The 15691-nt window shown below is 49.4% G+C and overlaps 3 protein-coding genes across 3 annotated transcripts; 2 read left to right on the top strand and 1 right to left on the bottom strand.

Annotated features, from left to right (window-relative positions):
* Window positions 1–271: 271 nt before the first annotated feature.
* pbdc1 (polysaccharide biosynthesis domain containing 1) lies at window positions 272–2409 on the bottom strand. Its single transcript, XM_086096679.1, has 6 exons — window positions 2263–2409; window positions 1551–1616; window positions 1416–1475; window positions 1200–1340; window positions 530–641; window positions 272–432 (listed from the first exon to the last, which is right to left on the bottom strand). Exons 1-6 carry the CDS (start codon window positions 2290–2292, stop codon window positions 341–343), a joined length of 501 nt encoding a protein of 166 aa, XP_085952805.1. The 5' UTR covers window positions 2293–2409; the 3' UTR covers window positions 272–340.
* Window positions 2410–3156: 747 nt separating this feature from the next.
* On the top strand, window positions 3157–8581 carry dmtn (dematin actin binding protein). Its single transcript, XM_086097654.1, is given in 15 exon segments — window positions 3157–3275; window positions 4998–5026; window positions 5123–5209; window positions 5287–5502; window positions 5504–5554; window positions 5634–5742; window positions 5843–5887; window positions 5956–6090; window positions 6161–6264; window positions 6334–6445; window positions 6537–6586; window positions 7149–7196; window positions 7354–7419; window positions 7691–7771; window positions 7856–8581. Coding segments are annotated over 14 exon segments (1227 nt in total). The 5' UTR covers window positions 3157–3275; window positions 4998–5017; the 3' UTR covers window positions 7970–8581.
* A 2791-nt stretch (window positions 8582–11372) lies between these two features.
* LOC147161329 (uncharacterized) lies at window positions 11373–14732 on the top strand. The gene is made up of 6 exons (XM_086097261.1): window positions 11373–11538; window positions 11632–11742; window positions 11856–11965; window positions 13369–13650; window positions 13726–14327; window positions 14369–14732. The coding sequence occupies exons 1-6, from the start codon at window positions 11373–11375 to the stop codon at window positions 14730–14732; spliced, it is 1635 nt and encodes a 544-aa protein (XP_085953387.1).
* The last annotated feature ends 959 nt before the right edge of the window (window positions 14733–15691 follow it).

Raw genomic sequence — 15691 nt, 5'->3', positions numbered from 1 at the left:
GACAGCAGGGGGCGCTACAGGACAAAATGGATGAAAACGGACCGGGAATCCCATCGTCACAGCTTGCCCCGCCTTCTCCGTTGAGCGGCCAAAAAGTGGATGGATCACGTCGAGCCCAACTGGAACGTTTGCCAGCAAAAATGCGAATCCGTCCAGAAACCTGCCGAGTTGCGGACGCTCAAAAGTGATGTCATCCTTACAAGCCACGCCTCCGCGTGCGGGCCAATCGGACGAGATGTCGCGACAACATTGCAGACCAATCAAAGACACGACCACTCAACATAAACTTTTATGACTTGTCAGCATAAGAGAACATTTTGAGCAAGGCAGCGGTTGCGGGTTAACTTTTGGGGGACTTGGATGTGAAGACGGCGTCATTGAGGCCTTCTCGGTTTCGGGCAATCTCCACGGCAAAAAACTGGATTCTGGTGGCTGCAACGACAACAAGCACAAGTTGAGAAGCGGCCCTCAAAAGTCTTGACGACGAGGACGACGAAGACGAGGACGACGAAGATTGGGGCGTACCCACCGAAGATGGTGTTCTCTTCGCTGTAGTCCTTCCGGCAGTCCAGTCGCAGCAAAGTCCCGTAGTTGAAGTCCTCCACCAGGCCTTCGTAACGGTTACAGAAAGGGCGCCACCTCTGGACACAAAAGTGCACAGTCACAAGCTGGCCGCCAGGAGGCGCTCCTCACTTTGATCTCACGTGCCTCCAACACGAAAAGACCATTCAAAGGCATTTTCATCCTTCCGCCAAAAAAAAGGAATGACGCTATTTCCATGTTTGCTTGTTTTTCACCCTGAAGTGACCATTTTGAAATGGTGGACATCGGTCCGAGTCACGGTCCGAGTCACGGTCCTAGTCTCGGTCCGAGTCTCGGTCCGAGTCACGGTCCGAGTCACGGTCCGAGTCACGTCTTGTGCCAACTGAAGAAACTCGCACACGTGACCAAAAAACAAACAAACATGCAAATGAACCAAATCAGCAGGTTGTTTTTCGCTCAAGCAGCTCGAACGGTTTGGCAAAACTTTTTCCCGCTGGCAAATAATGAGCGCAAGCGAGCCCACGCGGCGTTCTGAACATCCGCTTTCAAGTGCTGTGGACCGGAAGTGCACTGAAGACGATTTGAGTCCGGGACAGTCCACTTGTGCGGCCATGTTGTTGGCGAGCTACTACAGAAGGAAAATGAAGGCGGCCGACCTCTTTGGCCTCGGTCGACTTGAGCTGGTCCGGGTCCAGCGCTTTGACGTCCAGGTCCCGGAAGGCCTCCCTGAAGGTGGAGTAGATGTCGGCGTCCATCTTGGTCAACTTGAGGAACTTGGGATCCACCGAGGAGATGAGCTGAAGGACAAGGACAAAAAGTCTTAACGCTGGCCGTTGGCCGTTGGCGGGCGCCACGCCGGCGAGGACGCTCACGTTGAAGTAAACCTCGGCGTGGTTGTAGGCCTTCGTGGCCCACATGACCTCGAGACGCTCCTGCAACGCAAAGCGGACGTCAGCTTGGCCTTGGCGGCCCACAAACGCGCCGACCGACCTCGCCGCCATACTCACGTCATTGCCGTAAGCCTCGGCGGGGAGCGACAGAGCATGCGCGGCAGCCGAAGCGCCGTCGGGACCCTGAGGACGGACGCAAAGCATGACATCATCAATCGCAGGTCGGAAAAAGTTGCGCTTCCAAACGCGCTAACCTGCATGTGAGGTGCACTTTTTTCTTTTTTATCCACGACACTGAGTGTTTGTGACACGTGGCATTTGGACTGGTGAGTGATATGGGTGTCAGCGTTTGCTGGCTACGCCGATTGCGTACTTGTGACGTTTGTTTTTGTAACACTCGCTTCCTGCAAAAAGCACCTGGTCTGTCCAGGACCAATCGTGGCGACGATTTACAAAAACGGTTTGACGCAAACGTGCTGCGTCATCGAGTTGACACATTTTCAGCATCTTTGTTGCGTCGCGGAAGTCGTCAAAGTCTGCAAAATGAACATTTGCAGCTGGCTCGCCAAATGAGTTAGAAATGATCCCTGAAAAGCTTCAAGCACTTTTTCCTCAATCGCCGTTTGAAAGGAGGTCGTGAGGCGAAGGGGGTGCGACATGCGGCGACGCACGCGCGCACGCACAAAAGCAGCACAACAGCGACACGTGTCGACTTGCCGGCCTGTTAGCTTTAGCCGCGTTCACTGCTGAACCCGCCATGATTGGCAGGTCGCGCGTGGACGTCCTACGGACAAGTGGCGGACATTTATAGACATTTTTGTCTTCTTACCAGAGACGAGAGACCATCGCTCGACGCCATCTTGCCACCGCAAAGATCGTCTAATGAGCGAAAATGGCCGAGCAGCAGCCGGCTTTAAAGAGAGAAAAGATGGAACGAGCTCAAACATTGTCGTTATTGTTTTCCGTTATATTGTCCTCCCTTTTCTATTCGACGTGTCGTTTGTTAGGACAATCTGTCAGATTTATGTGACTGTGGACGCGCGTAGAGCAAACGTCTTCATTTGAATGCAGCTTTGACTATCGGGTGACGTCACAGATGCAGCCCGCCCCTAAATGACTTATTTATCTTCAATTATGACAGATTTTTTTTTCTCCACATATTTTTGTAGGTTTTAAAAAATCAAATAGACGGACATGGAGCCTTATTTTTCATTTATTGACAGCCACGAAACATTTTCGGATTCCTTTTTTGTTGTTGAAAAAAATGATACATTTTGTTCCCACCCTCCCGTAAACTTTATTAATACAGTCCTGGTGCCGTCCAATTGAACAGAAGAGGAATGAGTTCAAATGTGGCTCATATTTGTTTTAATTCTATATTAACAAACTAGAATTTTACAATTCACTATAACAAATCATTCAATATAACGACAGTTCAATGTTAAGTAAATACAATAAATAATTGACAGACTTGAAACAAATTCGAGTGGGTTTCAAGTCGAGACATAGACAGAACTTATTTGTATTTACTATATTTTTTTGAACTTTTTTTTTGGAGCAATTCTTCTACTGATTCGAGAAGCACTTTATATTTATTTATTTACAAATGACGTCACCGTAAATCAAAATGACATATGGTTACAGTATACAGTACTAAGTAAAAAAAAAAATTTAAAGTGAGAAAAAAATGGGCGCTTTCTCATCTCGTTGCTGAGGCGCAGACGTGACGTCACAGCCTGAATCTCCTCCCGCGCCTCTGGATGCGGTCACGTGACACCTGACCGTCGTTCGACGCGCGCGCGTGCACGAGCCTTTCGACGCGTGCGTCTTCCGGACCAGCAGGTGAGAACGTTTGGACGCGCGTGATTATTTGGAGCTCTTTCTAAATTCTTGCCGTTTTTGTGCTCAAGGTCACGTGAGGCCTGCGATGCTGTCGGTGCGCGCGCGAGTGTCTGTGCGTGCGTGTGTGTGAGCGCGCGCGAGCATGATTCATCCTTCCTGTTTTGCCTCATGTAATGATTGGTCCTGTTTGTCTTTCATCCGATCTTTTCGCAGGCCACGCATGATGCTTGGTGTGCGTGCGCGTGCGCGGGTTCGTGACGCGAGAGAGCAAAACAAATGGACTGACTGACTGGTCGCCAGATTGTTGCGCTCCATTGAAGCTAACCTCGTTTGGAGAATGTGGGCGGACGACACACAGAGGTGGGGGGGGGGGGGGGGGGCGTGTGGTTGCGGGGGGGTCCGACCCAGAACCTGAGACCTGTGATGCAACGCCTTAACAAGATCCACATTTCGTCATGTATTCTAAGTTTTCTTTATTTTGTTTAAAAACAAAACAAATCGACAGCAAAAAAATATTGACCCAAATCTGTGAAAAAGCTCGTTTTCAAACTGCGCCATTTTGTGTAGCATGGGAAATTTGGAACGTGTCCAGGCCTTTACGTTGTCTCGAGTCCTCCCAATGACAACCCGATGAATAATTGACACGCAAACAAAATATGAAGTTCGTGTCCAAAAAGCCGTCATTGAATTTCTTCCCTTTTGCCAAATGCTACAATCGTAGCAAATTTCCCATAATGCAATGTGGGACTGCACGAGGCCAAAACAATGTCTAACCTAAATCATGCACGGCAGACATAAAAATCCGAAAAGTTATGAAGAAATCGATAAATCCAGTTTTTTTTTTGGAGTGCTTAATGAAATAAAAGTTGTTTTTTTCACAACGTATTTGAAGGCTAAATGCTATAAGCTAGCATATGTTCCCAAATTTGCAACGTATTTGACTTGCCGATCCAAAAGGTTTCCTCCTCGCCGGCTGTTGGTTCGAGACGCGCCGGAGAAATTGCAAATCTCGTTCTTAGCGATGAAAAGAGCACGAAGCGCTAATTTGTTGCGACAAACGTTCGTGATTCCTCCGTAGACACAAAATGATGCCAAGAAAGGATGAGCGCATTGCGGCAACGCAAGATGGCCGCCGGCGTCATTGCGAGTCCGTCAAACGTCAGTTTGCGGTCTATAAAATGAGCTTGTTGCTCGTTTGAAGTTTGATCGGACGAGAAGACGACGCGACTCGCTCGGCATTTTGACAAACACCTTTGAGGAATCTCTCTTCTGCCTCCGCCTGAAGCTCCGCCTCCTCTTCCCCTCCTTGTTTATCAGCTCAGCCAGCCTGGCCGACGCCCTCCGCGCTTGTCGCCGCGGTTGCAGTGTGCGCCTCACATTGTGTGTGCGCGTGCAGCGAACGTCGTCAGTTGTTGCCATGAGACCCCGCCCACTTTCAAACGTGTGACACGGGTGTCGTTTCTTCTTGTGTACTTTGCATTTCGTGTCATGTGACGCGTGTGCGTTTTTGTCCCGTGACTTGCTTGTCGTTTTTGGAGCGCGTGTAAGTATCGGTATCGCGTAGCTACTCATCTTTATTTGCAATTTGAAGGAAAAGCCCTCCGATTGCGAGCGGTGTCGGTTCTCAGTATCGGCGTGAGAACAGCTCTCATTGTTTTCTCCTTCCCGCGGCGTGTTTGCGTTTCTTTTTCCATTTTGACACGAGGCCTTTTTGATTCGCAGGCTCGTGTTGATCACCGATCATGGACAAGGTGAGGAGCGCCACCCGCATTAGCCAATTAGCATTGTTAGCTTGCGCCGACTGCGTGCGTGCGTGCGTGCGTGTGTGTCATGTGACTTCCTGTCAGGCGGAGGGCCACGCAGCCAATCCCGTCAATCCGTCGTCCTCGTGCGGGCCCAGCGACCCGTCGTCACCTGCCGCTGCCACCATCATGGTAAAATGGCTACATGCTAAGCTAACTGATGCCGAATGCTAACCCTGAACTTCTCTGGCGTTGCGTGCGTGCGTCAGGCTCGCGTGGACGAGCAGGTGGTGGCGTACCGCGAGCTGGCGGCGCTCCCGCGCGACAAAGCCATCCTGCAGGTGGAGCGACCGGACCTGATGACGTACCACCTCAGCTTCTCGCCGCTGGACCCGCCGCTGGACCCGCCGCGCAGACAGGTGAGGCGCCGGCGCCGTCACGTGACCGTCCGTGACGCTGGCGTGCGCGACCGTGTCCGTTTGTGTCCCTCAGCGCTCTCTGTCTCCTCCCGCCGCCTCGCCCGCCATGTCTCCTGACGTAAGAGCCACGCCCACGCCAGGCCGCCGCCCACGCCGTTGTGCACGCCGGCTCACAAAGGCGCCACTTCCTGTTTCAGGCCAAAGGACGGCGAGCGGAAAGCGACAGCGGCTCCCCCGGAGGCTCCACGCTGCAACTGCACGCCGGGCGCAAAACGGGCGCCAGTCTGCAGCACTTCCACCGGCCAGGTACACGCACGCACGCACGCACGCACGCACGCACGCACGCACGCACGCTTTCTCGCTCGCTCGCTCGCTCGCACTCACGTGGTGTGTTTGTTTTTCTCAGATAACGGAGCCAACCTGTACAGGAAGCCTCCCATCTATAAACAAGGTGAGTTGTTCTTCCACTTGGTCCCGCCTCCCTCGCTGTGGCTCCACCCCGCAAACGCTGTCCTCCAGAAGGTTCCAAGGCCGCGGACGGCGGCGGCGTCATCCAGGCGGCCAAGTTCCCGGCCGCTCAGCCGCCCGACCCCAAGCAGCCGTCCAAGATCGAGAGCGACGCGTGGCCCTGCCCCCCGTCGCTGGCCGCCATGGGTGAGCCCCGCCCACCCGCCCGGCCCGCCGCCAGACCTCGCCGCTGACTTGACCTGTGGCCTTGTGACAGAAATCGAGTGGCGGAAGAAGAAAATGGAGGAGGAGGACGAGGAGGACGACTTTGAGGACCTGACGGACGAAGCCAAGGTTTTGCAGGAACAGGAGCTGGAAAAGGTTTGAGCACGATGACATCACGGAGCAGGGCGCCGATGATGTCATCGCCGTGACCGACGCTGTGTCCAGATCAAGTCCAACCTCGGTCGACTCATCCTGCGTCAGGAGAAGGAGAAGGAAAAAGGCGAACACTTCCGGCGGAAGACGCGCTCGCTGCCCGACAGGACGCACGCGCACGCCGGTCAGACGGCCGCCGCCGCCGCCGCCGTTCCTCGCGGCGCCGCTTGCCGCTCGCCGCCGCTCACCGCCGCTTTCCTCTTTCCTGTCCGCAGGGCTGCCGACCTGCGCGTCCAAGTCGCCGTCGCGTTCCGGGCTCAGCCGAGTCAGTTCCGCATTCTTGAAACTTCCTGTTTGCTGTGGTTACTTCCTGTTTGTTTGTTACTAGCACTTCCTGTTTGCTGTTGTCATGCTGCATTCGAGGACGGTCGCAAGTCGCTTGTTGCCGGTTCCGACCTGAAAACCTTCGAGGCCAAAGTAAACGAGCAAAATGGCGGATCGTGATCAATTGTTTCTTTTTCTTGCTTTCTCACAATTTGGCTTCCGTTTTGTTTTGATTTCATTTCATACAATTCGTCTCATTTCACGCCGAGAGGTTTTGTCCAATATTAGGAACGAAGAAAGCGATCTGGTTTAACACGCGAGCACATTTGCAATTCACGGCCATCGTTGAGTGACGTCACATTTGCAGTGCGTCGGGTTTTGGGGGTCCGAGCGGGATTTCCGACTTCAAGGGGCGTCCCGTGCACACTTCCTGGTTTGCTTCTTGCTCGTCACCACTTCCTGTTTGGATGTGGCGGACGTTTGACGAGCATTCGATGACACGTGACGGCGTCTGACGCCGTCAAACGCCGTCAAACGCCGTCTGACGCCGTTTGCCTTTTCAGAGGCAGTCGGCCGAGTTCTCCACCGACGGCGCCAACGCAGGTGGGCGGGCTGACTGAACGCAACTTCCTGTCTGGCAAATTCTCTTGAATGATTGATTTGTGTTTTGTCTCCACAGTGGCTCAGGTAAATGTGTGTGCGTGAGGTCGGCATTTGGCCAGTGTGTGTCGTTGCGTGTATGTTGTGTGTGCGTGTGTGTGTGTACAGAACGGCGGGCTGCAGCGTGACCGTTTGGACCGCGGGACTTCGCTGCCCAGCATCTTGGAGCAGAAGGTGGGGTCAGGCCGCCATCTTGTTTGCTGGGCTCCTCCCATATCGTTTGCACGCACACACACAAATAAGCAGAGGTTTTTGCCGGTTTGTCATTGGCCAGCGGCCATGTGACCCGTCCGCCATCGTCCGCCATCGTCCGCCATCGTCCGCCATCGTCCGCCATCGTCCGCCATCGTCCGCCATCGTCCGCCATCGTCCGTCCGTCATTATTTCAAGCCCAACCAAAATGGTTGCATGCGCACGCGTGACGCCGCCTGTTTCCCGCCAGCAGGTTTATCCCTACGAAGCGCTGGTGGTGACCCACAGGGGGCGCTCCAAGCTCCCGCCCGGAGTGGACCGAACCAGACTGGAGGTGAGTCAGCGTGGAGGGGCGGGGAGGGGCGGGGGCGTGTTGCCCGCTAATATGGTGCGCGCGTGTGTGTGTGCGTGCGTGTAGAGACATTTGGACCCGGAGCAGTTCCATCAAGTTTTCGGCATGAGCGCCTCAGAATTTGAGCGCCTGTCGCTATGGAGACGGAACGACCTCAAGAAGAAGGCCTCGCTCTTCTGAGAGGAAGTGACATCACGGCCACGCTGGAAGGATGACGTCATTTCCTCATTGTCGCACTCGCGCAATTCACGCATACGCGCTGCTTACTCGCCCGCCAAACTACTTGAACAACACAACAAATGCTTGATAGTCGCGCACGCACGCGCGCGCGCGCACGCCTGGTCCATTGCAGGACAAACTTGGCGAGCGTCAAGGCCGGTCCACGTCCGCCGCCAGAAACCCATCAAGGCCTCCCAATCCAATCCAAATTGAGGTCCCAGCACTCACGCGCACGCGCGCACGCGCACACGTTCCCCAACAATCGCATCTGCACGTGACATGTCAGGGTTGTCATGGTTACCGGTGCACGTGAGGTCAAAAGCAGGAAGATGATGGGCGGAGCTTTTGGATGCTTTTCCTTTGTTGGCGTTTGTTTGCTCGTCGATGTAACAATAAAGTCAAGAAAACACAACAAATGCGGTCCAGTTTTGTGCGTCGCAGTTCACGTTCGCGACTTCCGGTTTGGCGCCCAAATCGCACTTAAAAAAACGCCTCGTGAAAGCACAAAACGATCGTTTGTTCTTATTAGCAAACATCTTACACGAAACTTGATGGGATTGAGAAGCACACTGCAAAAAAAGATCATTAAAGGGAAGAGAGACTTGGAATCGCCGACATGGGAATAAAAACAACAATTCAAACACGCATGAAAAGTACAATAAAAAATACCTGAAATAAGAAATAAAATAAAAATGTGCGCTCATATTTATTTCCGGCTGCAGTCACGGCAGAATTAAATGTTCTTATTCAAACGAGTCCAACATGTAACTCGAACTTTTTGTCATGATTATTATTACTTTTGCAAATGTATGAAAGGAAATTGCTGGCGCGTCCGCTGGACTTCGTTTGCAATCATCTGTTGGTGCAAACTCAGAAGAAGAGCAAAAACGACCTGCCAACGTTGCCGACATGTTTGGAAATGTTTTCAACTGTCACCGTTTCGAGCCTTTTCAAAACCGAAACGGATCCCATGTGATCTGCACGTGACGTCACATAGGTTCCTCTTCAGGAATCGAGTCGGCAAAATGCACTTGTAGAAATCTCCAACCGGACTTCGAGATTTCTGCTGTCACAAATTGCCAATGGACGAACTGATATTGGCGGCTGGCCAGTCAGCGATGACGAAGCCCACACGCGCGCGCGCGAAAAGCACAAAAGTGACGTCATTGGTCGAGGCGAAATGACGTCGCGGATGTCTGGAACGTGAATTCTCTGCCGTGAGTTCGAAGTCGCCTTGGAAATGTTCAGACCAGGCTTGCTTGTCACACTTGCCACCATGACACGACTGCCATCTTGTGGCCATATTTATTTACTTACAATTGTACTTCCGCAGTCTTGAGCAACAACTCAAGCAGAATATTGTTCGTGTGATACAATAAGTAACATCAAATCATTTAAAAGTCAAAGACTTGAAAGTAAAAAAAAATATATATATGCCAATGTTCCCAAAGTTTGTGCAAATAGTCGAGCGAGCGTCCAAGTCTCACAATTCTCAGATTTGTGCGGCAGATATTAATTTGAAATCTCTCTGATGTTTGGCGGAATTCCGCTTGAAAAGGAACAACAACATTGCGAACAACAGCAACAAGTCGTTTTCAATCAATCAATCCACTTGATTTGTTTAGCACATTTCCTGTTTTTATGTCCCGCGTGTTATAAGAAAAAAACAGGCTTAAAAACAAAAATAATAAATCATATCAACAAACTCATGCCACACTGTAAAAAAAAGAAGAAATGGTAAATAAACGGTGAAATAACAGAAAATTACTTTCTCGTAAAAAAATAAAACATTTTTAATAGAAAGCTTGAGAAGGCGAAGCAAACAATTGGACTGCCTGCCAAGTATACTTTTCATGAGAGGTCCAATTAAATGGCCGTCTGAGGTTGTGGGTTCGATTCCCTTGGTGAAGTGTGAAGAATCATTGAGCAAATACTGAAATGCTGCTCCATCAGAAGGCGAGTGATTTCCGGTCGTCAAAAAGTCGAGCTTTAAGTAAGTTTTATCGGAGAGCCTCGTAAGGCGAGAAATTAATATATTCATTCAGATATTAATATTGGGTTTAAAATTGCAAGCGTTGAATGTTATTGCAATTTTAGGACCAATATTTGTTTCTTTTTTTTACAGTTATTGGCCATATTTTAAAAGATTGATCACATTATTATTTTTGTGCCATATTACATATAATCTTGTTAAAATTACAGTTAAAAACTGTACTTTCATGTGTTTTGAAATTACCGTAAAAAAACAACATTTTCAGTTTTTTTGTTAGTTTATTTCTCATTAGATGTCCTTTCAAAATAAATGTTAATACAACCATCGATAGGACATTACAGAAATTGTAGTTATTTTCACTTTAGTTCTTTTTTTAATTATGATCAAATGACACATTTTTACTGTGAATTTCTCATTTTCTTTTTTTAAGGGTTTTAAACATTTTATTCCATTAAATAACAGACACCTTTTTGTGAACTTATTTTAACAATCAATATATGTAGCTATTTGTAAGGGAGTTTTTGTGTGTGCAAAATAACAGAAATACAATAATATAATAATACTAATATATTTTGTGCAGTCGTGTTTCAACATGTAGTTTTTATTTCATCTGAAGAATTCGAATTTTCGAACATTTGTTGGGCAATTCATTCGAAAAAGAACCAAAAAGAACCAAAAAGAAGGTGAAGTTGATTTGTTCGATTTTGTGCTTGGTTGAAAACCTTCAAATTGGATCAGAACCAGGATTTATTTGTCATGAATTGCACAACAGCACAAGGAGCTAAAAAGGATCCCAAACAATTGAATGGAAGTCGCTTAAATAATAATAATAATGATATATATATATATACATTTTTTAATGGATGCTCCCGCCATGTGTTCACTTGAAGCCATAATTGTCGAATGATGTCGTGACGTCAGAACAGAAAAGTTTGCTTGCAGCACATTCTTACATTGTAGCTTAATATTAGAAACGGTATCAAACACGCGCAATAATAGCAATGAAAATAATAATAATGATGATGATGATGATGATGATGTTGAGAAGGTAAACAAATGTTTACGTCACAATAAATCCACATTTATGCTGATGATTCCAATTAAGGCCCCAACGGTGGTGTACCTAATGAAGTGGCCACTGAGGAGACTGACACTTGGGGAGTAGCCGAGGCTAATTGCCCCCGCCCACTTCCGGTTCCAATTATCCAATCAGCAGAGGCGTGCTCTGTTTGAAAAGTGTCAGGTGCGGTCTGGCTCTTCTTCGCCCCCTTTCTGCCAGAGTCCAGCAGAAGCAAGCAGCACCGCTCAAGCCCAACCGAACCGAACCGAACAAACCAGTCCAGAGCGCACCAGACCTGGTCCGACCCGACCATGTCGGGACCTTCTGGGTGGATTGAGGTCTGGCTTTGGGTCACCTTGGTGACTCTAGTCCGCCTCGGCACAGCGGACGGGACCGGCGGGGACGCGCGTCCAAGTCCTCCGAGACCACGCGACCCGGCGGGGTTCTTGCCGGTCCCCGTGTGGAAATTGATGGCAGGTAAGACCACGCCCAAAATGACAACAAATGCATGCAGCGCCAAAGTTCTCATCCGAGTGGCGTTTGTGTGCGCGTGCGCGTGCGCCGCGGCAGTGTCAGGACGTGAAGGTTCTTTGGACCTGGCCCGGCCGCAGTTCCGCTGCAGCGACGCCAGCCTTTGGGTCCGTTTGTCCCTCGTCAGACACTCCAAAGCGCGGCTGGCAGGTGAGTGGCTTCCGGTTCCGCTTCCCGGCGGCCTCGTTGCTTTTGCTTGCTTGCTTGCGTGCGTGCGTGCGTGTGTCAACTTGTTGCGCGTGCGCGTCCCTGCATGTGTGCAGACGGAATTGAGCTGCTGACGCTGCCCGACGGCTCTGCCGCTTCCGTTCGGAGGTTCGGTCCGGTGCTGCTGATCAAGCTGCCTTACGGGAGCGCTCACCTGCAGCTGGCGGTACGTGGACGCGCGCGCGCGCGCACTTAATTCTCATGCGTCAAATGCTGCTGCCAACGTTTTGATTGGGTTTGGGGGCAAATGAGACCTCCGCCAAGGAGGCACACAAATCCTTTGTAAAGGTCACCTGGTCTACTTGCGTGTGTTGTTGACTTTTCGCCTGCAAGCTGGTTTCGACCCTCAAAAATAACAATAATAATAATAATAAAAAATTAAAAAGCCTTGAATGAAAAAGTGGAGTCCTTGTGATGTTTGCGATCCTCACTTGAATCGCTGATCACGAATTCTTCTTTCATTCATTTGGCACAGCTGCATTGATTGGCGGGAATCAAAATAAAAAGACGCGGCAAATGAAGTCCAAATTGTAAATGAAGTTTGCGCTGATTTTGTCAATATTTGATGCGGTCCAGCCTTCCTCGTCCTCATCCTCATCCTCATCCTCGTCCTGGAGGTTTTCGATCTTCAGTCCTTGTTTGCAGATGTGTGCTTTTTCTCTTCATTAAAATGAGCAAACAAAAACGCTATCTGACAAACTGGACTCGGTCTGCTCAAAGTTCGACTTGGCAAATGTCGAGGAGCGCGTGCGGTTGCGCTGCACGCGTTTTTGTGCAAAAAGGCACTTTGATTACAATTCAAAACTTAATAAACAAACAAAACAAAACTTTAATGAGTCTCTGCTTGTCATTGTCTTGCAAAGCAGACTGACCAAAACTGCCAACATTAAAAATGCATAAATAAATGCATAAAAGTGAAAATGATAACGTATTTAAAAAATAGAATAAAACATTTTATGCAAAAAAAATACATATAAATGGAAATAAAAACAACAAAATATAAATATATCCGTAAATGAAGAAAAAATAAATAAAAACGAGATTCCAAAAATAAAGAATATAAAAATGTTGAAATAAATGCAAATATAAATGTAAATAGTTAAATATCAATCAATAAAAACGCTCTGCACTCACATGTTTTTATTTCATGCAAATTGGCTGTCCCAGCCGTCAGTTTTCAAAATCAGCATTCCTACCCCTGTTTGAGGGCAAGGCATTGCGTCAGGACCAGACGTTAGTGGCGGAGTCAAATTCAAACCAATAGTTCAATAATCAAGTAAGCTGCACGACATTGCGCAATAGACTTGATTGGAAAAAAGTAAACCATTACCAAATGAAGCCTCGGTGTTGTTTACTGGTTCTTTTCCCACATTTCGTCAGCAGTCTTAACATCGTCCCTGACAGCCCGAGACGCATTTTGGTGATGTAGAAAATAAACTATCGTTGTTCACATTGGATGTCATTTGAAGGTGGACTGAACGAAGTGCCTGCTTTTGATACTTGATTGACAGCTGTCGTGAAAGTTGAAGTCCTTGTGACGGGGCACATTTCTTCCTGGCATGTCTCCAGGTGTCAAACGGAAGACACTTCCACCGGCTGGAGGTCTTTTATTTTGACACGCTGCTGCAGACCAGTATGGTGGCACTGGCTTCCTGCGAGGACCCGGCCACTGCCGTCCGTCCGCCGCCCACCGCGATCCTCTGCAGAGCCACGCAAATCCTGGTCCGGCTGCCTTTGGGCTCCAAAGTGCTGAGAGCCAAAGATTTTGGTGACGCGGCTCAAGTCTGCTCCGTGTTCAGCGCGGTGGATGCTGGTTCTGTGTTAGTGCTCGTCTCCACTGCAGCCCACACGGTAAAAGAACCCCAAAACAAGATCCGCACTCCGCAAGGCCTCATGACCTTTAATGGCTTTTTGTTTTCTTGCCAGGACTCCATGGTGGAAATTTATTTTGACTTTCTGGGGCAAATGTTCGCCATGCTGGCAGCTTGCGACCACACGGACACTCGAAGTTCACACAAGGTTGAGCCGAGATCTTTGCAGGACGAGGTGGACTCTGACTGTCAAACAACCACATCAGGACCACAGTGCAGGACCACTGCTGCAACAGCGGTGTCTTCTAGGGACTCGGCCATCTTTGAAATGTGGGGTTATGATGATATTCCCTCGGGTCCATTTAATGAGGATAACACGGAGGACACGCCTGGTGGTCTTGCACCAACTCTGTCAAGCGCCACAAGTGTAAAACCCTGTGGCGCAACAACTTCTCAAACTGCCGCCTGTGAACGTTTGACTGACTCTCTTGTGTCGACTGCAAAACCGTGTTCAGACACAACGCCACAAAGTCGGCCGGGAACTACAGAAGTGCACTGTGCGGCTACAAATCCAGCGTTGCCCGCAACCACCTCCTTGAAAACTACTGCAGTGCCAACATCCAGTGTTGCTCTTCCCACAAAAACCACCTTTGCTCAAACTACCTGGACTCCTGGAAGCACAGCTGATGCTGTCACTACTACAGTATCGACAGGTATGTACTCTCGTATTGGTGTACTCTCAAATGCTATGGGCAAAGCTTCAGCCTCTTCAACCACAAGTCCTGTACCCACAATCCCAGAAGCCACAAAATCCTCTGCTTCTACCAGAAGGACTACTCTTGCGCTAACTGTATTATCTCCTGTTGTACCCACAAATCAACGTCCCTCTACAGCGATCTCACCAACCACAGGTTTTGTGCCTACAACCACATCAGGCCATGCTCAAACCCCAACTGCTCCTTCAGTGGTCACCCCAACCTTTTTGTCCACAGTGACTGCAGTTCCTACAGCGACTCTTTCTACCACAACTACAGCGCCTCCAACCACCCACGCTACCACATCATCTCCTGCTTTACCAGCAAGGCCAACTCTCTCGACAACCATCGATTCCCCAACTCCTGAAGCAAAACCATTAACTCCTGAGGTGATCACAGCAAACTTGTCTGTGACCAAGACTGCAATGCCAGCGTCTCTGGCTTCAAAAATGACGATACCCGCAACCGTCTCTTTGACCTCATCTCCTGTTGTGCTCACAACAGCTCCTCCATCCACAACTCCTTTCCCCAAAACCACCTCTACCTTGACTCCAGCACCGCTTGAGGACCTCTTTACTGCTGTAACCAAAATTCACAAAACAAGCACAGTGACCACTCTGGCTGTAACCACAAGTCATGTCCCCATAAAAACCTCCTCCATTGGAGCGCCAACTGCTGCAGTCACTATGGCTACCAAAATGACAACTCTCGCTCCAGTCACAACAACCTCTGCTACGTCATCTACTGCTCCTCCCACATCTCCACGGGCCAAATTTACACTCTCACAAACCATAGTTGCTGTACCTACAATCACCTCAGCCGCTTCACAAACATCAATGGCTGCTGTCTTAACTCCGCCTTTGATCACAAGTACTGTGATGCCCACAACCAGCTTGTCATCCACAATGACCAGCTCTGCTCAGACAAGTTATTTGCCCTCCATTACCGCAACCGCAACCGCAAGTGCTGCTGCTATGACACATTCTAAAATCACATGGACAATTCCTTTTCCAAACACAACTACAATGCCCAAAACTCTACCAGCTATTACAGCAGTCTCTCCAAACACCAGTCATTTACCCACAACCGCCTCTCCTCTTACCTCAATCACAACTGCTGCAGGCTCATCTAAGTTTTCTGAAACTATGATCCTCACAAGCACCTCATCTCCTGTTATGGCCCCTTCAGCTGCAACTACAAATCCTGTACCAAAACCTACCCAAACTCTTTCAAGGTCCAGATCAACTTCAGCCTTTGCTTGGACACCACAGGCCAGAACGGTCTCTCCAACCAAAACTCCTTCACCTAAAACCACTTCTCTGAATT

The sequence above is a fragment of the Leptonotus elevatus genome, chromosome 15 (genome assembly GCF_054856555.1).
Source record: "Leptonotus elevatus isolate MCC_2025b chromosome 15, RoL_Lele_1.0, whole genome shotgun sequence".
NCBI classification, from domain to species: domain Eukaryota; kingdom Metazoa; phylum Chordata; class Actinopteri; order Syngnathiformes; family Syngnathidae; genus Leptonotus; species Leptonotus elevatus.
This window is presented reverse-complemented; position numbering and strand designations above follow the sequence as displayed.